A 27,395-nucleotide genomic window follows, 5' to 3' on the forward strand; every position below is an offset into this window, starting at 1 on the left:
CCCAACAGCTACCCCCACCTGTCCTGGAAGCCCCTGGTCCCTGCTGTCACCTTCACAGCCTGGTACCCTCCTTACTGACTGGGCTGGGGGAGGATGTAGGGGCTTAAAGGGCCAGGAGGGGTAGGGGCCTGGCGAGGGGGTAATTAAGGAGGCCAGGGCGGGGCTTCAGCTTCACCTGTCCTGCCTCAAACAAAGATGCTTTGAGTAGTGCTTTCGAGGTGGCAGGAAAAGGATACCTGCATTTCTTAAAAGCCTGGTTTGGGCCAAGGTGCTGAGAACTGGGGCCAGGAGCCTGGGCCCAACTGAGCTAGGGTGGTGGTGTGGGGAGGGGGCCTGTGGTCAGGCCAGGAAGCTCCAGAGGATCCTTGGCAGCTCACCTCCAAACCTGACCCTGGCTCCTGGCTTCTTGCAGTCGCTGGGGCATCTGAGCACTATTGTTCTGTGCAGAAATTCCGGCTTGGCTGGCCCCACATGGAACCCAGACCTCAGGCCTGGGCCAAGTGTTCTCTGGACAGGAGCCTTTGTGAGCTGCATGACCCCAGCAGTCCTGTCACCTCACTGAACATCAGTTTCCTCATTGTAACCGGAGGAAGAGAAGCTCCAGCCTCACAGGGCTGCCTGAGGGTGTGAAGCCCAAGTGCAGTGCCCCTACACACCTGCACTGCTGTCAGGGGTGGCTGTAGGGGCAAGGCAGAAGCCAGGAGGGCACCCCTTCTGACAAGTCCCCCACCTGCCTCTCCATAGGAGGGAGCTGTGAGCCAGGGAACAGAAGGGAGAAATCTACAGCAACCAGAGCTCCTTGCTCATCTTGAGCTCACAGCACTTTGGGATCTTATAAAATTTCAGATCTGCATGAACAAGTGCTCTTGAATCTGCCCAGCTGGCCTGTTTCCTTGGCCATGCTGAATTTGGGTTCTGGGAGCCCAATGAGGGGCCAGAGGCACACTTAATGCCATCTTCTGCCACTAAGCTACATTATGATGCTGCAGCAGCTCCCTAGGCACTGACATTCTCACGGGGGCCTGCTCCAGCTTGGAGCACCCACGCCCTCAGGACACCCTCAACCCATGGGAGTCAAGAGAGAAGTGTCCACACCCAGCATCCTTGTCTTTCAGGGGCCCGATGCAGGGCTGCATTCCCCATGGGTTTTCAGAGGGCCCCCATGGGACTGCACCTCACTCAGTTGCCCACAACAGTAACCTCCTCATAGAGGCAAATATCATCAGGTTCTTCCCTGCCTCAGTTTCCCTCCTCATCAGGGCTTCTTGGTATCACCTCACAAATAAAATACACCCTTGTCCTGGTCCCAGGTTGGCCTTTGGGGGACTGGAGTAAGACCAGGAGCCCCTGACATCTGTGTGATGGGGACACCAGCATGAGAAGTGGGATGTTCGCGGGTTTTTCCTCCACTGTACCCCCATTCCAGCCTTCCTAGCCTCCAGGGACCCTGGCGCTACTAACGTCCTTTCATAAATTATCTTTCTAGTTGAACGAATCTGACAGGGTTCTGCTGTTTGCAAACCAAACCTGTGTAGTGCAGATGGGTGGGAAAAGATTTAGGAGTTAGGGAGTGGTCTTGGAGTGAATGGAACAGGTGACCATGAGGGTGTCCTGGAAATCACCTGAGTCCACGGAATGCTCTGCAAGGCATCAATTTGAACATGCTCATGTTTATTAGCAAATGACACTGAAGGGGACCAGAGCCTGATCCAGCAGAGTGTCCTGCCACTGGAGTGCCCACAGCCCTGGGTGAATGTGCCCAATGTTGTAGTAACTACGGTACCCTCACAGGCTCAGCTGTGCTCAGGCCAGCTGCAAAAGGAGAGCAGCCCAGAGCAGAGCAAGGAGCAGCAGCAGTGGGCGGAGGTCTGGCCTGGGTGTACTGTGGGCCATGACCATCCGGATCCAGTTGAAGTACCTACTGACATTGGTGTAGACACCAGGCCGGTTGGGCCTACCACAGCCTATTCCCCAGCTCACGATTCCAATCTGATGCCACAGCCCATTCTCTTCACAGGTCAAGGGTCCGCCTGAGTCACCCTGGGGAGAAGAATGGGTAAGCCTGGCCTGGGGTGGAGCAGGAGGGACCAGTGGAGAGGCTGGAAGAACACGAGGGGTTTTGGAGCTGGGCAGGTTGGATGCAAACTCTACTCCTCCCTGCAGAAGTGACCAGACCTCAGTTTCTGTGTCTGCAAAGTGGGACAATAGTCTTTACCCCTCGGGTTTCACATGAGATTCAAAGGAGGTGCAATTAGTGCAAAATGAGAAGCTTATTTTACAGGCAGGATAAGTAAGGGCTGCAATGATTTTCTCATGAATAAACTCTGAGGGTGGATTGGTGGGGGTCATGGGGGTTGCTCTCAGGCTCAAGGTTGAGAGAGGTGGTGCTTGGTTCCAGCAAGGCTCTGGTTGGGGCAGGGGCACTCACTCTGCAGGTGTCGCGGCTGCCATTCTCAAAGCCAGCACAAATCATGTCATCCAAGATTTTAATGGGCGGTCGAAACAATTGGTTACATCTGGAGTTGTTTATGATGGAGACCTGCACTTCCTGGAGGATGTAGGGAGCTGGCAGCTCTGCATGGGAGTGGAGAGGACAGAGAAAGACGGCATCCTGAGCCTCTCCTCTGCCATCTGGTTGGGAGAAATGATATGAGTTATAGGGATGGGGGTCCCTGGGGCACCCACAGTGGTTGGGCCATTGTTCTTGATGAGTCTGCTGCTCTAGCCCAGCACATCATAGATGTGACCAATATCACAGAATGACCCCAATGGCTGGACAGGTTGTTACAGTACCCTCCTGAGACTCGGTTTCTCTATCTGTAGCATGCAGATAACAGTCCCTGTCCAAGCCGGTGGAGAGAGACCTTAGCATGCACAGGAGGAAAGATTAACACAGCTGAAATTGTTTATGATTAATATACTGCAGCTGCAAGATCCAGGCAGAAAACTTCCCAAATTTGATGAAAGATGTGAATCTATACACTTAAGAATCTGAACAAACTCAAGTAGAATAAACACAAGGAGATGCATACCAAAACACATTTTCATCAAAATATCTAAAGACAAAGACAAAGGGAGAATTCTTGTACACAGCAAGAGAGAAGCTACACTTGTTGTTAATCAACAAGATTAACAACCTAACTCTTTTCAAATACTCTAGAGGCCAGAAGGCAGTGGGAAGACATATTTAAATGAAAGAATAAAACAGTTAATGAAGACTTTTATATCAGGCAAAACTACCCTTCAAAAAATTAAGGAGACTTAGGAAGACCAGGTGTAAAAAAAAAAAAAGGATTGTAAGCTGACAAGGTCCTTGCAATCCGTGAGGTCAACCAAGGGTTGCTTGCCTAAAAAAAATTGAGGTGAGATTAAGACATTCCTAGATGAACAAATGTTGAGAGGTTCATCATTAGTAGACCTGCCCTATGAGAAATGGGAAAGGAAGCCCTTTAGGCTGAAATGAAAGGACACTAAACAGTAACAAAAACATAGGAAGAAACAAAGAACAGTAGTACAGGTAACCACACAGGTAAATAGAAAAGCTAGTATCATTATAGTTTTGGTTTATAACTTTTTTCCTATATAATTAAAAAGACATGTATAAACAACAATTATAAATCTTTGTTAATGGTCATACAATTGATAAAGATTTAAATTGTGATGATAATAACTTAAAGGGGGAGAATACGGCTGTATAGGAACAGTTTTTGTATGCTATTGAAGCTAGCTGGGTATTCAAAATAGATTGTTATAAGTTTAAATTGTTAATTGTAATCCCCAGGACGGCCTCTAAGAAAATAACTAAGAAATATACAGAACAGGAAATGAGAAGGGAATCAATACAGCACACTGATAAAAATCACAAAATACAAAAGGATGAAATAAGAAGCAAAAATATATAAGGCACAGATATAGATATACAAAGATGTGACAAGATATAGAAAACAAATAGAACAATGGTAGAATTAAGTCTTTCCTTATTGGTAATTAATATAAATGGATTAAGCACTCCAATTAAAAGGGAGAGATTGGCAGACTAGATTAGAAAACATAGGCTCCAATTATATACATCTACAAAACAATAATTTTTTTTGATCCAATGGCACACATAGGTTGAAAGTGAAAGGTTGTAGAAAGAAATTCCACACAAATAGTAACCAAAAAAGAGCTGAGTTTGCTATAATAATGTCAGAAAAAGATTTTCAGTCAAAACTTGTTACAAGAGTTGAAAGACATATTGATGAAAGTGTCAAATGTCAAGAAGATATAATTACAGACATCTATACACCTAAAAACAAAGCCCCAAAGTATATTAAGCAAAACTGACAAAACTGGTGGGAAAATACACAGTTCTACAATAACAGCTCGAGACTTTAATACTTCGCTTTTATAATGGATACAACAATCAGAGAGAACAATTAGAAAATAGAGAACTTGAGAAACAGTATAAATTACCTATACCTAACAGATATATACAGAACAGTCCACCCAAATAACAGCAGAATACACATCCCTCTCAAATGCACATGGAACTCCTTCCAGGATAGATGATATGTTCGGCCACAAATAAGCTGCAACAAACTAGAAAAAATTGAAATGATTCAAAACATATTTTCCAACTATAATGGATTAAGGCTAGAAATGAATAACAAAAGGAAAATTGAAAATTTCACAAATATGTAGAAATTAAAAAACATATTCTTAACCAATGGATCAAAGAAGAAATTACAAGGACAATTAGAAAACACGTTGAGATGAATAAAATGAAAACATTACATGGCAAAAGTTATGACATGCAGCAAAAGCAGTTCTCAGAAGGAAATTTATAGCTGGAAATGCCTATATTAAAAAAGAAGAAAGATCTCAAATAGCCTAACTTACATCTTATGGAACTAGAAAAAGAAGAGCAAACTAAACCCAAAGGGAATAAAAGGAAGGATATAATACACAGAGGAATAGAGAAAATCAAACTAAGGAATAGAAAAACAATAGAGAAAATCAACAAAACCAAAGTTGGTTCTTTGAAAGATCAACAAAATTGACAGTGAAAGTGGGACATTACTACTGATCCTATAGAAATAAGGACTATAAGGGAATACTATGAACAATTGTATGTCAACAAATTATATAACCTAAAGGAAATGTACAAATTCTTGAAAACAAAAACTAACTCAATAAAAAATAGAAAATCTGAACAGTCCCATAATAAGTAAAGAGATTTGAATCAGTAGTCAGAAACCTTCCAACGAAGAAAATCCATGGACCATATGGCTTCAATGATGAATTTTACCAAACACCTGAAGATATTAACACCAATCCTCCGGAACTCTTCCAAAAAAAGAACAAGGAACACTTCCTAACTCATTCCATGAAACTAGCATTACCATGATACCAAAAAAAAAGAAACTATAGACCAATATCTTTTTATGAATATATATGCAAAAATCCTCAACAAAATATTAGCAAACCTATTCCAGCCGCATATTAAAAGAATTATACACTATGACCAAGTAAGAGTTATCCCATGAGTGCAAGGGTGGTTCAACATAAGAAAATCAATCAATATAACATATTATACACTACATTAATAGAATAAAGGGAAAAAACACATGATCATCTTAATTGATGCAGGAAAAGCACTTGGCAAAATCTAATACATTTTCATTATAAAAACACTCAATAAACTAAGAATAGAGGGAACTTCCTCAACCTGATAAAGGTAATATGTGAAAAACCCACAGTTAACATTACACTAAATAGTAAAGGACTGAAAGCTTTTGCCCTAAGAACAGGAGCAATAGAAGGATGCCAATTTTTGCCACTTGTACTTAACATTTTACTGGAAGTTCTAGTCAAGGAAATTAGTCAAGAAAAAGAAAAAAATATCCAAATCAGAAAGGAAGAGGTAAAACTATCTCTATCCACAAATGACATAATCTTATATGTAGAAAATCATAATACACAAAAAAGAACTAGAGTTAATAAACTAATTCAGCAAATTTGCAGGATCCAAGACACAAAAGTCAGTTATATTTCTATATAGTACCAATGAACAATTCAAAAAGAAAATATAAAAAGAAATTTCATTGACAACAGCATCAAAAAAATAGTTAGGAACAAATTTAACTGATAAGATACTTGTACTGAAAAACTACACAACATTGCTGAAAGAAACTGAAGACCTAAATAAATGAAAACATATGTAGTATTCATGGATTGCAAACTTGTTAAGATAGCAATACTCCAAAACAGTGAAGGAATTAAGCAGTACAAATTGATAGTTACAAAATAGTCACAGGGATGTGAAGTACAATATAGGGAATATAGTCAATAATATTGTAATAACTATGTATAGTGCCAGGTGGGTACAAGAGTAATCACAGGGATCACTTCTTAAGTTACATAAATGTCTAAGCATTATGCTGTACACAGGAAACTAATATAAAATAACTTCGAACATTAACTCTAATTGAAAAATAAAACTTAAAAAAAGATGGCAATACTCCCCCAAAGCAATGTACAGATTAATGTAATCCCTATCCACATTCCAATGGATTTTTTTTTTAGGAAAAATTGACAAGCTAATACTAAAATTCATATGAAATATTAAGAGATTCCAAATAATCTAAACAATATTTAAAAAGTAGAACAAAGTTGGAGGACTCACATTTCCCAATTTCAAAATACAAAGCTACAGAGATCAAACAATGAGGTCCTGGCATAAGCATACACACATGGACCGATGGAATAGAATTGTGAGTCTAGAAATAAATCTATACATCTACGGTAAATCCATTTTTGACAAAGGTGCCAAGACAGTTCAATGGAGGAAAGAATAGTCCCTTCAACAAATGATGTTTGGACAACTGGAAGTTCAAATGCAAAAGAATGAAGTTGGCTCCTTTCCTCATACCATATACAAAACTCAACTCAAGATGGATCAAAGACATAAATATAACCACTAAAATAATAAAGCTCTTCGAGAAAACTTAGACATAAATCTTTATGACCTTGAATTTGGCAATAATTTCTTAGATATGACATCAAAAGCACAGGTAACAAAAGGAAAATATATAATTTGGACTTTAAAATTTAAGAAAATTAAGCATCAAAGGACACTGCCAAAAAAAGTGAAAAGAAACCTAAAGAATGGTAGAAAATGTTTGCAAATCATATACCTGATATATATTCTAGTATCCAGAATATGTAAAAACCATGACCATTCAACAACAATGACAAGTCAATTTAAAAATAGGTAAAGGACTTGAATAGGCTTTCCTCCAAGGAAGACACACAAATGACCAACATGCACATGAAAAGATATTCAACATAACTAGTCATTAGAGAAAAGCAAATCAAAACCACAGTGAGAGATCACTTCACACACACTAGGATGGCCATAAAATAAAATAAAATTAAATTAAATTAAAATAAAATAAAATAAAATAAATAAATAAAATAAATAAAATAAAATAAATAAAATAAAATTAAAAAATAAAATAAATAAAAAATAAAATAAAATATAAAATAAAATAAAATATAAAATAAAATAAAGGAAAATAACAAGTGTTGAGGAGAACGGGGAGAAATTATAATCCTCATTCATTATTAATAGGAGGTGCAGTTGCTGTGGAACACTGTTGGTTCCTCAAAAAGTTAAACATAGAATTACCATGTAATCCACCAATCACCCTCCTAGATATATATGCAGAAAAATTGGAAAAAGGTATTCAAACAATAAGTTGTATATTAATGTTCACAGTGGCTCTATCCACAATACCCCAAAGGAAGAAATAACACAAATGTCCACTAGTGAATAAAATATGATCTATCCACACAATGGAATATTATTCAGCCATAAAAAAGAATGATGTTCTGATTCATACTATAATGTGGATGAACCTTGAAAACATTATGCTCAGTGACAAAAGCCAGACACAAAAGGTCACATATTGTATGATTCCATTTCTATGAAATATCCAGAATAGGTAGATCCATAGAGGCAAAATCTTGTTAGTGGTTGCCAAGGGCTAGAGGGAGAAGATAATGGGCAATGATGGTTATAGGATTTCTTTTTGGAGTGATGAAAATGTTTCAGAGCTTGATAAGACTCGTGGTTATACATTGTGAATGTACTAACTGCTATTGAACTGTATACTCTAAAATGGTTAATTGATGTTATGTGAAATCTCAAAAAAAGAAAAAGGTGAAATCCCCTTCCATACACACACACAAAAGGATAAAGTACAAACACATACTACAATGTGAATGAACCTTGAAATTATTACACTGAGTGAGCGAAACCAGGCACAAAAAACCACATATTTTATGACTGCATTTATATGAAGTGTCAGAAATAGGTAAGTCCACAGAGACAGAAAGCAGAATAGAGGTTGCCAGGGGCTATGGCCCTAGGGCAATGGGAATTGGGGAATAATGGCTAATAAGTATGGGATTTCATTTTAGAGTTGATGAAATGTTCTGCAATTAGATAGATAGTGGTGATGGTCCACAACTCTGTGAATATACTAAAAACCACTAAATTGTATATGCTTTAAAATGGTAAAATTTATGGTTTGTGAATTAAATCTTAATTTAGGAAAACAAATGCCTAAGGTCTTTCTGAAAAATCCACCCCCAAAACTCCCAGACACCTGTAGGTTGGGGGGCATGGCCTGGAGGAAGCTGGCCCCTTCTTAACTCTGGCTTCTGGGTCACAGCCTCTGGGTGGAAGACAGAACTGAGTGTAGGCACAGAAAATCCTACCCTCTCAGGGGAAGAAGGAGTGGACAGCAGATGGGGGTATAATGTTGAGCAGGGACCACAAAGAGGCCAAGATAGGGACTACACAGACCTAGGTAGCGGCTGGTACAACTGGAAAGGGAGAATAATGCCTCCATCTTTCTATCTTTCCCTCTTATCTGTCCCCATCCTCACCTTCATCCTCATGGATTTGCCCCCAGCCGGTCACCCAGCAGTCAGTCCGGTTCTGGAAGTCGACGGAAGAGTCCAGAACACAAATGGGCTTGATGTACTTATTGTAGGTGACAGAGGAGGACAGCCTCAGCAGAGCAATGTCATTGAGTAAAACTCCCCTGAAATAGGGGTACACAAAAATGTCCTGCACTTTGTAACGATGGTAGAAGGCCCGCAAATTCCAGAAAGGTGGCTTGGCAGACAGCTCACCCAATTGGACCGTCCACTCCGAGGGATCCTTGTTCCTGGCAGAAAAGGAGAGAGTACACCTGCGGCCCACTCCCTGAGTGGAGACTGCCCTGGATGCTACTAGGGCTCATCCTGGACGCCATGAGCTTCATTCTTCTTAAAGGACAAAGTGTACAGTGAAGAAAAGTGAGAACCCAGATAGGCTGAAACAAAAGCCCCAGAATCTAGAGACGAGGATGAGGATGGGACAAGAGGGTGTCTCCCCCACCGGTCTGATCTGGCCAGCCACTCAATCAGCCTGTCAATCTTCAAAACAAAACGAAACAAAACAAACAAACAAACAAACAAAACCGAATGAGCATCTAGATGCACAGGCGCCAAAAAGGGACACTCAGCAGGGTGCAGTCAAATCAGCTTCAGGGGCCACTGGCTCCACAGGCCAGGCTCTGTGCCCAGCCCTCACTCACCTCAGCTCATCCCCCCCCACCCCCCCTTACCCCCCCCCCCTCGCACCTCCGCTGCCAGGTGGGATGAGGAAGGCTGGTGGTGCCATTCAGGGAGAAGAGAACAGAAAAGAGAAAAAAGAAAAGGACAAGACACCAATGTGCATGGGAATGTTCTGGAAGACCTTTCTGGAAAACACTGAACAGGGTTCCCTGCAGGGGCACCATCAGGAACTCGCATGGGCGTGACCAGCTGCAGCAGGAGTCCTGAGGCTCAGGAGAACAGGAGGGTCACAACCGTGTACGACGCACGTGCTTGGTGCAGACCCAGGGAACCAGGCAGCAGCAGCCACTGCTCCCAGTTCCCAGACTCACTTTTCAAAGCAGTGTGCAGCGGAGAGCACCCAGCGATGGTTGAGCAGGCTCCCTCCGCAAGCGTGGCCTGTAGAAAGGCGCAGGCTGGCCTGCCACGGCCAGCGCCCGCGAAGAGAGTCTTTTCCGCCTATTACGAGCGGGCGGATGTTTGGGTGGCCACACGGTGCTGGGATGGACAGAGGACACCGCTCAGCTGCAGGAAACAGGCCTCTTGCCCGCCATCACTAACCAGAAAGTGCGAAGGGAAGGGGCTCCCCGGGAAACTGCACAAGTCCAGGGGTCATGCAGGCGAGGAAGAAGGGAATGTTGGGGACCCTCCCCACGTGGTCCACAGACGCCCACCCCTCCCCCCTGGGGCCCATCAGTTACATGTGAGCAATGATGAGTTCTGGAAACCTGGGGTGAGAGAGATGGAAAGATGAGGCACCTGGGCACTCTGGCCCAGGTGCCCTACGCAGGGAAGCGCGCGTCCTGGACGCCTTACCTGAAAACAGCTGGTCCTCATCCGGCATGTCTGGGGGGAGGTGAGAAGGTGAGCTCCCTTCTGTGTCCATGCGCCCCACCCTACCCCCATCTCCCCGAGGTCAGCCGGCAGCTCCAGCCTGAGCTTACCCTGCGTCTCTAGTTCAGCTCGCACCAACAGCTGCCCCAGCAGCAGCACCCCAACCCAAGCGCCCATAGTCTGCTTCCTAGCCGCTTGGCGCCCCCTCTGCTTCCGCCTGCTCCAGGGCCTGGCTGGGGCGCCCCCTGCGGGCGGGAGAAGGGAGAGACGGGAACCCTGGCTGCCATCTTCTCCCAGCTCGACTGACCTCTCTGAGTCTAAGGATTTCGGGAGGAACATCAGGCCTCACAGGGCCCCAGCTTTGAGCTTCTCCTGGAGCTGGGTCCCCAGTCACGCCAGGAACTGGTGCACCCAACAATCCCCTTCTCATCTGCCACCTTGGGATTCTGGCTGCCTCCTTGCTGCCCCTTTTCTACCCACTTCTCTTTCCAGGAAGGACAAGGACCTGGCCCCCAGTCAGGACTCCCGTGAAAGCACACTAGCAAGTCCTCACTGAGTGCCCATTGGAGCCCTAGCTATGTGTCACTTCTGTTAAAAGTGATGATCCTTTATGGGACCCACAGAATAAAAGCTGGCCTGAGTTTGACCACCTAGAGCGTTCTTGGCCTGCCTGTGTGCCTGCTGTTCCTGAATAAGCCCCATTTAACTCCACAGGCTACTTTCCTTTCTTGTGGGCAGTGTTGCAGGACACCAAAGTCAACAAGCTGGCTCTTTAGTCATAGATGTGAACCGACGACTGAGCCGGGTGCACAGGACCACCCTCAGAGTCAATGGTTCACTAGAAGGATTCACAGAATGCAAGGAAACTGTTATACTCATGGTTATAGTTCCTTACAGTGAAAGGTGCAGAGGACAGAATCCAGGAGAGACCAGGTACAAGCTTCCAGCCATCCTCTCAGTAGAGTCAGATAGACAGTGCTGAATTCTCCCAGCCAATGATGTATGACAGCATACGTTAAGTATTGCCAACCAGGGATGTTCGCCTGAGCCTTGGTGTTTGACGTTTTTATTGGGGTTCCATCACATAAGCATGGAGTGTCCATGTGACTGACCTTATTCTCAGACTCCAGTCCCTCCAGAGGTCCAAGTGATACAGTGTCACTCAAGGTCCCACCATAAATCACATTGTTGGCATCAACTATCTGTAGTGGCACAAGGCTCTAGGTCTACAAAGATACCCTTTTCAGGCGGGATATTTCAAGGGCTCAGAAGTCATTTCCTAAGAGATGGTCAAGGGCCAGTCCTTTCTTTAGACTGAGGAGGGTTTGAACACCCAAGGCCTGTTCAGTTAACCTTTTACTGCACAGCAACCAAAGATGAAGAAATGTTTGAGGAAAATCTACACATACACCAGAAGGATCTATTTGAATAAACTGAACTGACTCTAGAGAAAACTGAGATAATACAGTAAACATCAGACAACTTGGAAAATTCTAACTGGTATCCTCAGAAAGCTTTGAGAAGTGTTTACAAGCATTGAACAAAAATATCTGGGGAAAGAGCAATCAGAGACCAAGAAAGAGTGGAAATTTAAAATATTGCTGAAGCAAAACATTTTAGCCAGGGGGCAGAATGATAAAATGGACATTGCTAAATGATAAATTGGCAAACTTGGCAATAGAGAAACATGTTCAGAACTTAAAGCAAAAATTTAACAGGCACGGATTCCACGAGAGAAAAATGTAAAGACGCAGAAGGATCTAAAGATTTGCTTTATATCGATAATTGTTTAAGCCGAGTGACAAATGTTGAATATTCTTTGTACTCATCTACATCTGTGTATATTTTTAAATTTCCACAATAAAAAATAGTTTAAGTAAAATACAATAAAAGGTTGAGAAAATACACAGGCCAGACCTAGAATTCCCATCAGCAGACCGGTAGAAAGGCAGGTATGTACTTGGTGTTGATTTCATATACTCCAGGTATCGGTCTATAGCTATGTGAAATGTCCTAGATGGTGAAGTCTGAAGATAAAGATCTATCTCCTCCACTTTGTATATTCCTAATGTAAGATCAGCAGGAACAGGGAATGTATTGAACACGAATGGGAAAGCATTTCTGAGTCAAAAGCTTTGCTCAGTGTCCTAGTCCATGTTATCCAGTGGTTGCTATAACAGAATACCACTAAGTGGGTAGCTTATCGACCACAAACATTTATTTCTCACAGTTCCTGGGCTGAAATTCTGAGGTTAGAGTGCCAACAGAGTCAATGTCTGGTGATGGCCGTCTTCTTTGTTCATAGCTATTGCCTTCTTGCTTTGTCTTCCCAAGGCAAAAGGCGAGCGGGGCTCTCTGAGGTCTCTTTTATAAGGTCATTAATCCCATTCATGAAGGCTCTGCTCTCATAAGCATTTCCAAAAGGCCCCACATTTGAACAGCATCACTCTGGGGGCTAGGATTTCAACATGTGAATTGGGAGGCTAGGATTTCAACAAACATTCAGACCATAGCACCTGGGATGTGAATATTTTACTTCCTCAGTAGCACACTCAGCAGGTGACCTGATATCTGTGAGCACAAAAAAAGCATTACTGAATGGGGGTGAGTTCTAAGAAACATTCATTGATGATGAATGTAAGAACTGTTGTGATGTCTTTAAATCAGATTTACTGTGAAATGCACTGGCTCTTACATAATTCTGATAATCTAGGAGTTTTAAACATAATCTCAAGCAGGCAGGATGTGCCTTAATCCCCATAAGATATCAGTGAATCATATAAAACTTTTTTGCAGTCACAAAAATTTATAATACTGTTAATGGTATTAGTTTACTATCTTGCAAGTATTCCAGCAAGTATATTCCAACGAGGGCAAGTAGGTTAAGAAATTTAATTTTTTTGTGATTTGTTTCTAAATGTTTTCTTTTCATTTTGTCTCTGTTTAAAAATATATATAGGTGAAGAAATTGCAAACAATATGAAAGTGGCTGTGGACTATGACATTTCAGAGAACCTCAGGTAAAATAGAACCCAAGGCTAACCCAATGAAATATAGGGATATTTTACACTGATAAAAGTTACAAGCCACTGAAAAGATGTAAGAGGCATGAGCCTTTATGCCCCCTGTCAACATAGCTTTGAAATAATGTAAAGCAAAAAAATGTTCTAAATACTTGAGAAATGAATAAATCCACAATTTTTTTTTCAGAAATCAAAATATCAGGTAGAGAAAAAAAGCAATAACACTGGAATATTCACCGAGCATGATTTTGGTTTAAATCAAGCATTTGGGGCTGCTGAGACCCACCATGACCCCCAAGGGGTAATACGCTCCTTGGAGGCGATCTGCCTGGAGGCTGAGTTAATTGGGGAGGACATCAAAAGAATGGATTTTTTTTTTCTTTTTTGAGAAGTGGAACAAACTTAAGAATCAGGAGAAGTCTCCCGCATCTTTTTCTGTCAGACACGACCTCGTAAGATCCCTGGCTCAGAGGGCCAGGGCCATAGCTGCAGCAGGGCAGGGCAGGGCAGGGCAGGGGCGGTGGACATCAAGGTGCCTGCTGTTTGTGGTCAAAGGAGGATATGAAGGTGAGACAGCACCGGGACTTGAACCCAGGGCAAAAGGAATGCCAGATGGACAGGAAGATCACAGATAAGCTGACCACAAGAATGCGACCACCTCATCACTTCCTATGCAAAAAAAAAAAAAAAAAAGGAAAAGTAGCTGATTATTATCCCCTCTAACCATTTGCTTTCTTGCAAATGTCACCATTGTTCTGCATTAGCAGTTGGTCAAGATTTGACTACTTACTATACGACCTTGGATGGTGATAATGAACAGTCTGCCATCTTGCCCCCACAGTGCAGGCACGAATATAGTTTCCAAGCAACACAGATAGAAAAGAAAGCCGCCATTTTCAAAAGGCCCGTCTTTTTGCATAAGCCCGCTTTGTCCCCAGCTTATAAAAGTGGTCAAGCAGAGCCAGCCCCTGAGTCTGTTCCGAGGACCTTCCTTTCCTCTGTGCTGCCTCCCTTGTGCTCATGTATAAGCTTAATAAAATTTGTCTGGAAATTTTTCTGGGGTTTCCTCTCAATTTCTATATTGGGAAACCCAAGAACCCCAATGCAAGTAACAAGTGGGAATCATTTTCGAGAACTGCGCTTCTCCTCCGGGTGCTCCACCTCTTTGAATAATGGGTCCCCTCTCAGGGCCCAGGCATCCCAGCTCCACCTCAGGCCCTCCAGAGCCCCATGTTGAAAATGAATGGTTGAAGGGGCAGAGTGGGATGTGCCCCAGGGTCTACAGTTCCACTCCCCTACCCCTCGCCTTCTCCCAGGGGAGCTGGACATGGCACACAGAGTGCTGAGTAGATTTATCTGGCTTTGCCACCTGTAGGGTTTTGGGCAAGTCATTCAACAATCAGTGTGTTGATTCCTCTGCTGTAAGATGGTTATTGTAATGGCTCCTGGGAAATCAGGCAAGAGGAATCGGCATGGTTGGCAGAGTGCCAGCACATAGTAAGTGTTTCGTAGGTGGTGGGGGAAATTGTTGCTGTGATTCCAGGGCCAAGGCAGAGGAGGGAAGGCCCTAGGGTCTTGCCAAGGACATGGAAGAGACCAGGGTCCCTGTTTTCCAGGAGCAATGTAAGGGCCCAAGGCCTGACAACATAGAGTGGAGAGGTCAGCCCTACCCCGGGGCGAGCCCAGAAACGAGCTGGAGCTGCAATTATCTCCCCCCCCCACCCCTGAGTGTGTCTGAGGACTCTGAACCCAAGAGCCAGCCCGGAAGTGGCTGCCAGAAGACACCATGGAGCTGGCCCTAACTGCCGTCCTGTTCTCTCTCCTCGCAAAAGCCTTTCATGGAAGCCCCCCAGTTCTCCCATTCAACCTCTCCTCAACAAACGTCAGAGCGATAAACCTGGACTCAGGTAGGAAAAATATTGGGGTGGAGGAGAGAGGTATTGCAGGAGAGAAAGCCTGGGTTTGAGGGGCAGATAAAGAGAGGTATGTAATCTCAGCCTCACCCCTGATAGCCTTGTTCTTGGGCAGGTCCTCTAAAGAGCCCAGACATTGGGGACTGGCACCCACTCCCCCAGATTCAGCACCTTCATGGCTTCCACTAAAACCGAATTACACACACTGTGCTACATTCGGACCCTCCCCAGGAGCCCCAAGCTAAGTGCTACAATTTTCTCTCTCCCCAGTAAGCTTGGCCCAGCTATCCAGGTCCCCAACTCCCACTTCCCTCAACTCAGCTGCTGTGAGAATTCCACTCCCCCACCCAGGCCACAGGGTCATAAGTCCTAATATGAGGAGAGGGTCCTGCATCGCAGGGGACAAGCGCCAGCCCATGCGGGGCAGGGTGAGGGGAGGGCAGAGAGGACCTCGTCTACCACCACCCACCGCCCCACCCTGCAGTGTGTGGACGCCCACAGGCAACAGGTCGCATCATGTTGGGGCAGGATGCCCAGCTGGGCGAATGGCCATGGCAGGTCAGCCTGAGGGAATATGAAGAGCATGTGTGTGGAGGCTCATTGATAACTGAAGACTGGGTGCTGACTGCAGCCCACTGCTTCGACAGGTGAGGATCTTCCGAGAGTGTGAGTCAGGGGCAGCTGGGACCTGCCCTTCACTCCTTCCCGATACCCTACGTTCCACATTTGAACAGGAGTTTCCTCCCCACCTGGGCAAAGGACAGGTTGGGAATATGTCTCATTTATCCATGCAGGGTGCCCCCAATCACAGGGCTAGCTAGGCACAGGAAAGAGTTGGGGAGGAGACAAATCCAGCGCAGGCCCTCCCATTGTCCATCTCCCAAGAAATTATTCATTTCCCAGAAACCAAAAGCTCCTACATCAGGATGTTCCTTGAGAACCCAAGGCCTCAAGTCCACTGCTCAATGGCTGGGTGGCCTTCGAACAGGCGACTTCACCTTCCTCCGAACAGAAGAAGAATTGGGCACCTTGCAGGGTTGCTTATGGATTAAACAGGGTGCTTGTCATTACTGGCATGTGCTCCACTCACAAAAAGTAATCTCTTCATAATGTTAGGACCCTCAAATCAAAATTGTCTTTAGCCCTTGCACAGTCTCACAACCTCCTTAACTTCTGGCCCCAGGGAACAGCCACTGTCCGCCTACTTTGTGCTACTGGGCAGCATCTCCTCCTATCCCACGGCCAGTGAGCCCCAGGAGCTCCAGGCGGTGGCCCAGTTCATCACCCACCCAAGCTACCAAGAGGAGTACGGCAGTGGGGACATCGCCCTAGTGCAGCTGGCTTCCCCCGTCAACTTCAGTGACCTCATCCTTCCAGTCTGTCTCCCCAAACCTGGAGACCCGCTGGGTCATGGCACCCTGTGCTGGGTCACTGGCTGGGGGAACATTGACATGAATCTACGTAAGGAGGCCCAGAACTGGTGGTGGGGCGGGGTCGAGGGGGTGATTCATTGAAGGTTGGTCCTGACACCCTCCCTAGGGCCAGCGATACTTGCCACCATCCTTACTCAGGCTGGATGTAGAGCCTGCGCACACTGGTATAGCCCTAGGGCGGGGGGCACTGAAATATTGCCATGCCACCCCAGACCCCACCTTGGGCTCCCCGATTCATCCTTTCAGCATCCGATAAGGATTGATTGGAGGTCTCTGGAATGCTGGCACAACCTGGGCCCAGATCATTCCAAAGGGTTAGTGCCTGTGCCATCCATGCCTTTACAGAAACCACCCATTATCCCTGTCTACTCAGGGCTAGGTCAGAGCCCGACTGCCTGGCCTCATCCTGGCTGGGTGATCTCTACCAGCCATGCCGGGTTGTGGTTCCCTCCTCTGGTAAGTAGAGATCTCAAGAGCACCAACCTCATGAGGTCGATGTAAGGGTTACATGGTATGATGTATTTCAGGCACCTCCAGCAGGGCCGGGCAAGAGTGAGTTCTCAGTATTGATCAGCAGCTATCACCATTGTCATTGTTGTCATTGTCGTCGTCATCATCATCATCATCATCATCATCATCTGCATGATGTTTGTAATATCACCTCAGATTAGTGTTTTGGGGCTGCCGTAACAAATGATCACTAACTGGGTGGCTTCAAACAACAAGAACCCATTCTTTCTCAGTTTGGAAGGCCAGAAATCCAAAATCAGGGCTCTAGAGGAGGCGCCTTCCTGCCTCTTCCAGCTTTGGTGGCTCCTTGGCTGGTGGCTGCATCACTCCACTCTCTGCCTCTGTCTTCACGTGGCCATCTTCCTGTGTCTCCTCATTTCCTCTCATGAGGATACTCTCGCCCTAATCCAATCTGACCTCATCCTAACTAATCGCATCTGCAAAGCTTCCATTTCCAAATAAGCTCACATTCTGAGGTTCCAGGTGGATACAAAGTTTTGAGGGGCACCATTTGACCCACTTTTGACCCTACCCTTGGAAAGCCAAGGAGAGTAAGGTCATTTTGTAGAAGTAACTTGATCACAGTCCACGGCCAGAGACGGGCCCTGAAACCAGGTCTCAGTTCTTGCCCAGCCCCAAACTGTGTGTCCATCCCACCACCCTTGCCCAGGCACTGAGAGGGAGACCAAGGCCAAGGGGCTCTACATACCTCTGTGCATGCCCCGCCGCAGGGAGGAAGAGAACAGGTCTTCTCGGTGTTTTGAGTGTTAAACACAGGCTCACTTTGCCACCATGTTGTGTTCATTGGGGTTCCATAAGCCCAAATGCAAGCCCCTGTTCCTTGGGGAGCAGAGGAGCAACACACAGAAAGGTCGTGCCAGCATTCCAACACACAGCAAGCCAGCTGAGAGCCAGGAGGCCGTCGCGTCCTCTGAGCTCTGCTCTCTGGTCTCTGCCCCAGCGCTCCCTCCACCCTTCACCCTGAAGGAGCTAGAGCTGCCCCTCATTGACACCCAGACCTGTGACACCTACTACCACGAGAACTCCTACATCCCCAGCCAGGAGCCCATCATCCTGGAGGACATGCTGTGTGCTGGCTTCGAGAGTGGCCAGAAGGACGCCTGCGGGGTGAGCAAGCACTTCCGGTGGGGGCCTCAAGGCAGACGAGTGCAATATTTTTTTAAATACAGGGTTAATTAAAAAGAAGAAAAATGTTCCTGAACCTTATCTCCCTTTGAAATATCATATAAATAGTATCAAAACATGTGTGCTTAAGCAAACTGTGACATATCTCTTTCCCTAAAGCTTTTCCTTTGCGACCAGAAATTTCTTTTTTCTTCCCAAAAAATAACACCCAGTCTTTAACAAGTTTTCCTAAGGAGCAAGTAACTTCTGAGCAGGTCACTTCTGAGCTGGGCTGGTCTTGTCTTTCCTTGTCCACGTTTATAAGCAAAACACACTTTATCTCCCATTACCTCTTAGTGTTGTTTTGTCTCGATCAAAATTTTCATGAAAAATGAAAGAAACAGCACTCTTAGTAAGACAGATGTGCTCCTCAGAGCTCCTCCTCTGAAAAACTGTTTTATTCAGAGAATAGAGTGTTCCCATCACGTTGCTTGTCCCACCTACCAGATATTTCATCCCTAATTCCCAGAGCAGCCAACCCTGATGTCTTCCAGGAACATTTAAGCCACCAATGCCTTGTTCACTAGACCTGGCCAGCAGTGCTGAAGGGAGGTTGGTGGGACTTGGGGGGGGGGGCGGGTCTTGTAAACTTCGATTTCCCCCGGTGTAAGGAGGGTAGCCAGCCCTCCAGCCTTACACTTCTGGACTCCTTCTTTCTCCCCAGGGTGACTCCGGAGGGCCTCTGGTCTGTGATATTGGCGGTGTCTGGACCCAGACAGGAATAGTGAGCTGGGGGTCTGAATGTGGAAAGCCCAAGAGGCCGGGTGTTTACACTAACGTCAGCGCCTACACCACATGGATTCTCAGCACAATCCAGAGTTCCGCCCCAGAAGACAGAAGCTTCTCTCCAAGCCTTGCTGTGATCGTTTTTCTCTGCCTTGTTTTTGCTTCTGGGACCACTGGAGGCACCCCTGTCTCCCTGGGGCTTGCCTAATTGTGCAGCCCAGCCTTGAGACCTCAGCCCCCACATTTCAAACTCATGTCCTCTCTACTCCCTGCCAGGAATATAGTAGGCAGCTTCTCCAGCCCTCTTTAAGCCCTCTCCAGAAAGCTGCCTTTCACCATCCATTGAATCCTTTGTCCCCCAGGGATCTTCTCTGGCCCCTCCCCCTGAGAAAGCCCTCCACTCTGATACCCCCACATCTCTCCCTCTTCACACCTTTCATGTGTCCCCTATGGGCCTTAAGCTGCCCTCTTACCCTCCCTGCCAGCCTGTGGACGCCCTCCAGGGACAGAGCCTAGTGTTCCCTGCTCCTCACCCGCCATCCAAGGCTGAGTTCCAGCATACACCCAGGCTCAAGGATTCCTTTGGCGGTTTCTGAGACTCTTGGAACTGAGGTTTCCAGTGCCCAGTGCTGGCCTGGTCCCCTTGCAGGCATCTCTGTCTGAAAGGAAATAAAGGTGAGCTGGCCGAGGGCCATTCCTCCTGTGGGTGTCTTCCCATGCGTTGGGGGCTGGAAGGGTGTATGAAAAAGAATCTTCCAGAAGCCTTTTGAAGTGCACATTATTATTACTTCATTTTTCAGACAAGAAACATAAGGGCTGCCAATATCAGAGTTCGCCTGAGCCCACTCTCCCCGGTAGCCCTGTTCCTAGACTCCGTGTGTGGCAGAACAAAACATCTGGGAGGTCCTGGGGTAATGACAAGACTGAGGTCAATCCCAGGGTCATGGGCAGACCTGGGGTTCCTGGGGTCATGGATGAGGCTGGGAGAGAATCCACAACACCCTGTGCATGAATGGCAAAGGCTCAAGCCAGACCGAGCTCGCTCTCCACTCCTCTGTCTCTTTTCCCAACTCGTCTCTCCAAGGGAGTCTGGGAACTGGCTGAGATATGCCCACTGGCAGCTGGAGGAGAGAGTACGGGGCTGGGACCTCAGGCAGAAGCAAGGCGGGTGTGTGAATGGGAGACTTTATGGGCTACTGCTCAGAACAGAGGAAACAGGAGGAGGGAAGGTTGAACCCCTTTGGGTGGGAGCCTCAGCTTCTGTCCCAGGACACTCACCCTAAGCCTGGCTCTCCTACCTATGTCTGAGCCAAGTGATCAATACCCTTGAACAACTCTCAACACGCCCCCCCACCCCCTGGCAGCATGCCAAGGATCCCCAACCCTCTGCATTCTCCACCTACAATTCCAGACTGGCTTCCCTGCCTAGAGGGACCCCCAGAAGTCAGTGCTGGGTCACTCATCACTGTGAATTCTGCAATATCCCTAGTGGTGTTCAAGACACAGGGAAGGCCACCAAGCAGGCACAACCCTCCCGGGACCCTTCTTCAGAGAGTCTTTAGTCACAGGGACAGTCACACTGGGATAGACAACCTGGCAGTGTCTCTCCCTTTTGGTGATTTCCTTTCCGCCCTCACCCCTAGGACCTCTGATAGGAACATTCACAAAAAATGGTTTCAACTTTCGGGATTTAATCAGGATGGTGATTAGAGGGGCTGAGGCAACTAGTCTAGCTGCCAACTGAGGAAGGGACAAGACTCAAGGCCGTCATTTCCTAAAGAAACGTGTGAGAGATTTTTTCCTTCCTGGATCAGCTCAACGGGCACTCAGAGAGGACTTGCTAGTGTGCTTTTCACGGGAGTCCTGACTGGGGCCCAGGTCCTTGTCCTTCCCGGAAGGAGAGAAATGGGTAGAAAAGGGGACAGCGAGAGGGCAGCCAGGATCCCAAGGTTGCAGATGAGAAGTGGATTGCTGGGTGCACGGGTTCCTAGGTCATAATAAGTGGCGTGGTTAGGGACCCAGCTCCAGGAGAAGCTCAAAGCTGGGGCCCTGTGAGGTCTCGCGTTCCCCTCGAAGCCCTTAGACTCAGAGAGGTCAGTGGAGCTGGGAAAAGATGGCAACCAGGGTTCTCGTCTCTCCCTTCTCCCGCCCGCAGGGGGCGCCCCAGCCAGGCCCTGGAGCAGGCAGAAGCAGAAGGGGCGTCAAGCGTCTGGAAGGCAGGCCATGGGCACTTGGGTCGGGGTGCTGCTGCTGGGGCAGCTGTTGGTGCGAGCTGAACTAGAGACGCAGGGTGAGCTCAGGCTGGAGCTGCCGGCTGACCTCGGGGAGATGGGGGTAGGGTGGGGCGCATGGACACAGAAGGGAGCTCACCTTCTCACCTCCCCACAGACATGCAGGATGAGGACCACCTGTTTCCAGGTAAGGCGTCCAGGACGCGCGCTTCCCTGCGTAGGGCACCTGGGCCAGAGTGCCCAGGGTGCCTCATCTTTCCATCTCTCTCACCCCAGGTTTCCAGAACTCATCATTGCTCACATGTAACTGATGGGCCCCAGGGGGGAGGGGCGGGCGTCTGTGGACCACGTGGGGAGGGTCCCCAACATTCCCTTCTTCCTCGCCTGCATGACCCCAGGATGCGTGCAGTTTCCCAGGGAGCCACTTCTCTTCCCACACCCGGTGGGCCAGGGCGGGCAGGTGGGCCTGTCTCTTGGATCTCAACTGTGTGTCTCCTCTGTCCATCCTAGGGCCATGTGGCCAAAGGGCTGTCCCGACGCGTGTGGTGGGTGGAACGAATGCGGAGCTTGGGCGCTGGCCGTGGCAGGGCAGCGTGCGCCTATGGGGTTACCACATGTGCGGAGCGAGCCTGCTCAACCGTCGCTGGGCGCTCTCCGCTGCACACTGCTTTGAAAAGTGAGTCTGGGAACTGGGGGCGGTGGCCCGCTGCCCGGGTCTCTGGGTCTGCACTACCCACGCGGCATGCGTCGTACACGGTTGTGACCCTCCTGTTCTCCTGGGCCTCAGGACTCCTGCTGCAGCTGGTAACACCCATGCGAGTTCCTGATGGTGCCCCTGTAGGGAACCCTGTTCAGTGTTTTCCAGAAAGGCCTTCCAGAACATTCTCGTGCACGTTTGTGTCTTGTCCTTTTCTTTTTTTCTCTTTTCTGTTCTCTTCTCCCTGAATGGCACCACCAGCCTTCCTCATCCCACCTGGCAGCAGAGGTGGGGTGGGGGTGGGGGGGATGAGCTGAGGTGAGTGAGGGCTGGGCACAGAGCCTGGCCTGTGGAGCCAGTGGCCCCTGAAGCTGATTTGACTGCACCCTGCTGAGTGTCCCTTTTTGGCGCCTGTGCATCTAGATGCTCATTCGGTTTTGTTTTGTTTTGTTTTGTTTTTGTTTGTTTGTTTGTTTTTGTTTGTTTTTTAGGATGTAACAGGCTGGTTGAGTGGCTGGCCAGATCAGACCATGCGGGGTGGGGGCGGGGAGACACCCTCCTGTCCCACCCCCATTCCCATCTCCAGGTTCTGGGGCTTTTGCTTCAACCTCTCTGGGCTCTCACCATTTCTACACCCGATGCTTTGTCCTGTAAGAAGATCGAAGCTCATGGCGTCCAGGATGAGCCCTAGTAGCATCCCAGGCAGCCTCCACTCAGGGAGTGGGCCGCAGGTGTGCTCAGGTGGCCCATCCACTAAGGACCCCTGACTGCTCTCTCCTCCCTGCCAGGAACAATAACCCCTTTGAATGGTCAGTCCAGTTTGGTGAGCTGTCTTCCAAGCCATCTATCTGGAACCTGGAAGCCTATCACAACCGTTACCAGGTGGAGGAGATCATTATGAGCCCCATGTATCTTGGGGCTTCAGCCTATGACATTGCCCTGCTGAAGCTGTCCTCCGCTGTCACCTACAATAAGTACATCAAGCCCATCTGTGTTCTGGACTCTTTTCGCAACTTCCAGAACCGGACTGACTGCTGGGTGACCGGCTGGGGGGACATTCGAGAAGATATGGGTGAGGCTGGGGACAAGAGGCAGGTCTGGGGCTGGGAAACAGGGGCATGATCCTCCACCCCCCGTTCCAGTTGCACCAGCCCCCACCCTCGTCTGTGTATAGCTGGGCCCCTACTTCGGCCTGCTCAGCATTCTTTCCCCTCCTGCTTTTCTTTTCTTTCCTGTTCAGAAAGGTCAGAACTTTCTATACCCACACTCGGTCCCCCTCCTCGAAGACAGAGATCCAGAAGCCAGAGGTGAAAGAGAGGCCAGCTTGGCCCAGGCTGCACTCCCAGCCTACAGGGGTATTGGAGGGGTGGGGGTGGCCATGTCAGAAAGGTCTCAGCATGGTGGTCACCCCACCCTCAGCTGTGTCTCCTCCTCACTCTGGCTCCTCCATATTTCCTTTATCTATCCACGCTGGGGTCTTTTCCTTTCCCCTAGAAAGGGCTGGATAAAGTGTCCCTGCTGTAGAACTCCCTAGGCCCAAAGGGCTGCATGGGTGTGAGCCAGGGGGCCCAGCCAGGCAGACTCTGTTCCTTCCCTTTCTGACCCAAGACTGACAAGTGGTCACATCCAGCCAGGCTCCATGGTCATTCTCACAGGTGGTAGGTGACCTCTGGAATTCCCTTCCTGATGTAAACTTTAGCTCTGCCATGTGCTAGCTGGCAGACTTGGGCAAACACTTCACCTAACTGTGCCTCAACTTCCTCACCTGTACAATGTGAGAATAACAGTTCCCACCTCATAGGGTTTAAAACCCCTGAGGTTTTAAAAGCATTCATACATAGGTCTTAGCAGAGTGCCTGGCAAACAGGAGGCTCTACTGACATGTCAGCTTTTAGTGTTAATATGGTCACCAATCTCTGCAGGATAAGGCGGTGATCTGGGCCCAGACTTAGGAATTGGACAAACCTAGGTTCATTTCTCCAGATACTTTTCTGGGGGAGGACTGTCCCCTGGCACCTTTCCTTACCTGAAAGTGGGTTATGATTGTGCTGCATTTGGAGGGTGCTGCGGGAGCCCAAGAGCATGTAGGAAAGGTCCTGGGATTGCCCAAATGCATGAGGAGAGCAAGCCCCATGGGCTGTCCCACCTGCTCAGGCACATGGGTGCTATAGCTGGATTGTATTAATCCTGTAACATCTCAGCTGCATTAGCCCCTCCCCCATGCAAGCTAAGGTCTCCCCCAGCTGGCTCAGGCAGAGGCTGTCATCTGCGTGGGGAACCAAGAGAAACCAAGTCTCAGGGAGGAGCTGTAACAATCGTCCAGCCGTTGGGTCCTTCTGTGATATTGGTCATTACCCATGATGTGCTAGGCTAGAGCAGAAAACTTATCAAGGCACTGTGAGTGTCCAGGGGACCTCCCACCACCCCTGCCCCATAGCCTATGCCATTCCTCCCAACCAGATGGCAGAGGAGAGGCTCAGGATGCCGTCTTTCTCTGTCTCTTCCACTCCCATGCAGAGCTGCCACCTCCCTACATCCTCCAGGAAGTGCAGGTTGGCATCATAGACACCTCCATCTGCAACTACCTCTACTCACGGCCTTCTTTCCGCCATGACATCTGGGGAGACATGGTTTGTGCTGGCTATGCACACGGTGGCAAAGATGCCTGCTTCGTGAGTGTCCCTCCTGACTCCAACTAGGACCTTATGGGTCCTAACCTCCTACCACTCCATCCCAAGGCCTGAGAGCCACCTGTATCCTTGTGCCTTATTTGGTCATCATGGCAACCCGGGATGGGGCAGTAGAGACTATTGTCCCACTTCACAGACCAAGAAACTGAGGCTTGGTTGCTGCTAGGGGGAGAAGTAGGATTTGCACCCGGTTTGCTTAGCTTCATGGCCTCTCCTGCTCTCCCAGCCTTCCTGCAAACCCCTCCTGCCCATCCCAGGCCGAGCTCACCCATGCTGCTCCCCAGGGTGACTCAGGTGGACCCTTGGCCTGTGAAGAGAAAGGTCGGTGGTATCAGATTGGAATCGTGAGCTGGGGAATAGGCTGTGGAAGGCCCAACCGGCCTGGTGTCTACACCAACGTCAGTAGGCACTACAACTGGATCCGGACGGTGATGGCCCACAGCTACATTCACAGGCCAGACCCCTGGCTTCTGCTGCTGCCTCTCCCCCTGCTCTGGACTGCCCCATTCCTGCTGTTACCCTGAGCCCAACAGAGGCCCTGAGAGTCAGGGCCATCTATTGTGTCAGGCCCAGGTCCTCTTCTGTCTTATTTTTAATAAACACATTTGCATGCTTGAGCTGATGCCTTGCAGAGCATTCTGTGGACTCAGGTGACTTCCTGGACACCCTCATGATCACCCGTGTTCCGTCTACCCCAAGACCACTCCCTAACTCTTAAATCTTTCTCCACCCATCTGCACTATACAGGTTTGGGTTGCAAACAACAGAACCCTCTCAGGTTCGTTCAATCAGAAGATAATTTATGGAAGGACATTAGTAGCATCAGAGTACCTGGAGGCTAGGAAGACTGGAATGGGGATACTGTGGAGGAAAAACCCCTGAACACCCAGTTCTCATGCGGTGTCCCCATCACACAGGTGCTCCTGGTCTTACTCTGGTCCTCCAAAGGCCAACCTGGGACCAGGACTGAGGTGTGAGTATTTTATTTGGGAGGCAATACCAAGAAGCCCCGGTGAGGAGTGAGGAAACTGAGGCAGGGAAGGAAGAACCCGATGACATTTGCCTGAACGAGGAGGTTACTGTTGTGGGCAACTGAGGCACAGTCCTGCTGGGGTCCCTTGAGAAACCACCAGCCTGGTGTCCACATCAACATCGGTCGGCACTTCAACTGAATCTGGTTGCTGGTGACTCACAGAGATGTTCACAGGCCAGACTCCTGGCTGCTACTGCTGGTCCTCCCCCTGCTGTAAACTTCCCCACTCCTGCAGTCAGCCTGAAGCCAACAGAGCCCCTCAGAGTTGAGGCCATCTGCATCGGGCTCCTGGAAGACAAAGATGCTGGGTGTGGGCATGTCTCTCCTGACACCTCCAAGATTCTGCAGATGCGATTAACTTACAGACATGAGATAGGGAAATTTTCCTGGATAATCACAAGAGTCCTTAAAACTGGAAGAAGGAATCAGAAGAGGAAGTCAGAGTGATGTGATATGAGAAGGATGTGACCCATGATTGCTGGCTTTGAAGACAAAGGGCCACAAGCCAAGGACTGTGAGTGACTTCTAGAAGCTGGAAAAGGTAAGGTACTGGATTCTCCTCTAGAGCAGGGGTCCCCAACACCCGGGATGCAGATTAGTACTGGTCTGTGGCTTATCAGGAACCAAGCTGCGCAGCAGGAGGTGAGCAGCGTGTGAGTGAGCAAAGCTTCATCTGTGTTTGTAGCTGCTCCCCAGCGCTAGCATCACCGCCTCAGCTCCATCTCAGATCATCAGGCATTACATTCTCTTAGGAGAACCAGTCCCTGGTGCCAAAAAAGTTGGGGACCGCTGCTCTAGAGCCTCTAGAAAAGAATTTAGCCCTGCTGACACCTTGATTTTAGTTCAAGTGAGGTACTTGTCAGAATTCAGGCCTACAAACTGTAAGGCAATAAACTTATGTTGTTTTAGGCCATTAAGTGTGTGATAATTTGTTACAGCAGCATTAGAAGAATAATGTGTTACGTGACCCTGCATTCCTGCAAGTCCAGGGTGAAAGCTCAGAAAAGGAAGATGCATAATATAAAAACAGTGGAATATATCGAGTGAGACCTGAAATGAAATTCAAAGGTGACAGTGTGGCAGGACCAGAAAGCAACCAGAACAGTAAGTCAGCAGGCTTCAGGTTGTGAAATGGAATGGATTTAAGAAATAGAGTAAATAAGAAATTTCAGAATGGTAGAAATAAGGTGTAGCAGTCATCCAAAAAAACAAAAACAAAAACAAAAAACCCAAAACACTGAGGGTGAAGAAGTCAGGACTATGCAACAGCCTCGAGATCCAAAATGAAACAGCCTCTAGCCATGAAATAGCCAGGTTCACCAGCCCTGACCTGGAGAGCAAGGTCCATCCCATCAGATCTGCCAGGCGCCAGGGACCTAAGATGAGGCAGAAATAGGAGAGGGGCTGGGGTTCAGAGGTCAACTAAGGACAGGAGAAGGTGGGGAGAGGAAGCCCCCTAGTGGCATCCA

General features: G+C 47.8%; 3 protein-coding genes across 4 annotated transcripts; 2 read left to right on the forward strand and 1 right to left on the reverse strand.

Moving 5' to 3' along the window:
* Nucleotides 1–1,803: 1,803 nt before the first annotated feature.
* Nucleotides 1,804–10,662, reverse strand: LOC107498746 (serine protease 41). Its single transcript, XM_016122221.2, has 6 exons — nucleotides 10,596–10,662; nucleotides 10,468–10,497; nucleotides 9,984–10,191; nucleotides 8,938–9,221; nucleotides 2,429–2,574; nucleotides 1,804–2,040 (listed from the first exon to the last, which is right to left on the reverse strand). Exons 1-6 carry the CDS (start codon nucleotides 10,660–10,662, stop codon nucleotides 1,804–1,806), a joined length of 972 nt encoding a protein of 323 aa, XP_015977707.2.
* A 4,627-nt stretch (nucleotides 10,663–15,289) lies between these two features.
* Nucleotides 15,290–21,617, forward strand: LOC107498754 (serine protease 33-like). Of its 2 annotated transcripts, XR_001594130.2 has the most exons (7): nucleotides 15,290–15,415; nucleotides 15,906–16,068; nucleotides 16,605–16,882; nucleotides 18,326–18,492; nucleotides 19,214–19,950; nucleotides 20,076–20,186; nucleotides 21,431–21,617. XR_001594130.2 is itself a non-coding variant. In XM_016122226.2 (5 exons), the coding sequence occupies exons 1-5, from the start codon at nucleotides 15,295–15,297 to the stop codon at nucleotides 19,481–19,483; spliced, it is 999 nt and encodes a 332-aa protein (XP_015977712.2). In that variant the 5' UTR covers nucleotides 15,290–15,294; the 3' UTR covers nucleotides 19,484–20,018. The 2 variants fall into 2 exon arrangements, 1 of the variants encoding a protein (XP_015977712.2); XM_016122226.2 differs by lacking the exons at nucleotides 20,076–20,186; nucleotides 21,431–21,617 and having other exon boundaries at nucleotides 19,214–20,018.
* On the forward strand, nucleotides 21,499–25,417 carry LOC107498745 (testisin-like). The gene is made up of 7 exons (XM_016122219.2): nucleotides 21,499–21,565; nucleotides 21,664–21,693; nucleotides 21,783–21,809; nucleotides 22,017–22,182; nucleotides 22,992–23,275; nucleotides 24,721–24,875; nucleotides 25,178–25,417. The coding sequence occupies exons 1-7, from the start codon at nucleotides 21,499–21,501 to the stop codon at nucleotides 25,415–25,417; spliced, it is 969 nt and encodes a 322-aa protein (XP_015977705.2).
* Nucleotides 25,418–27,395: the final 1,978 nt, after the last annotated feature.

Source organism: Rousettus aegyptiacus, unplaced genomic scaffold, assembly GCF_014176215.1.
Source record: "Rousettus aegyptiacus isolate mRouAeg1 unplaced genomic scaffold, mRouAeg1.p scaffold_m13_p_8, whole genome shotgun sequence".
In the NCBI taxonomy this organism is placed as follows: Eukaryota; Metazoa; Chordata; class Mammalia; order Chiroptera; family Pteropodidae; genus Rousettus; species Rousettus aegyptiacus.

Bases quoted from the DNA above. Each gene is read 5' to 3' on its own strand.
- LOC107498746 (XM_016122221.2), bottom strand. From the start codon at position 10,662: ATGGGCGCTTGGGTTGGGGTGCTGCTGCTGGGGCAGCTGTTGGTGCGA. The intron at 10,192-10,467 runs GTAAGGCGTCCA...GGCGGGCAAGAG, and splicing joins TGAGGACCAGCTGTTTTCAG to GCCTGTTTCCTGCAGCTGAG. The intron at 2,041-2,428 runs GTGAGTGCCCCT...TCTTCTCCCCAG, and splicing joins GCAGCCGCGACACCTGCAGA to GGTGACTCAGGCGGACCCTT.
- LOC107498754 (XM_016122226.2), top strand. From the start codon at position 15,295: ATGGAGCTGGCCCTAACTGCCGTCCTGTTCTCTCTCCTCGCAAAAGCC. The intron at 16,069-16,604 runs GTGAGGATCTTC...TTCTGGCCCCAG, and splicing joins GCAGCCCACTGCTTCGACAG to GGAACAGCCACTGTCCGCCT. The intron at 16,883-18,325 runs GTAAGGAGGCCC...TCTCTGCCCCAG, and splicing joins GAACATTGACATGAATCTAC to CGCTCCCTCCACCCTTCACC.
- LOC107498745 (XM_016122219.2), top strand. From the start codon at position 21,499: ATGGGCACTTGGGTCGGGGTGCTGCTGCTGGGGCAGCTGTTGGTGCGA. The intron at 21,810-22,016 runs GTAACTGATGGG...TGTCCATCCTAG, and splicing joins GAACTCATCATTGCTCACAT to GGCCATGTGGCCAAAGGGCT. The intron at 23,276-24,720 runs GTGAGGCTGGGG...ACTCCCATGCAG, and splicing joins GGACATTCGAGAAGATATGG to AGCTGCCACCTCCCTACATC.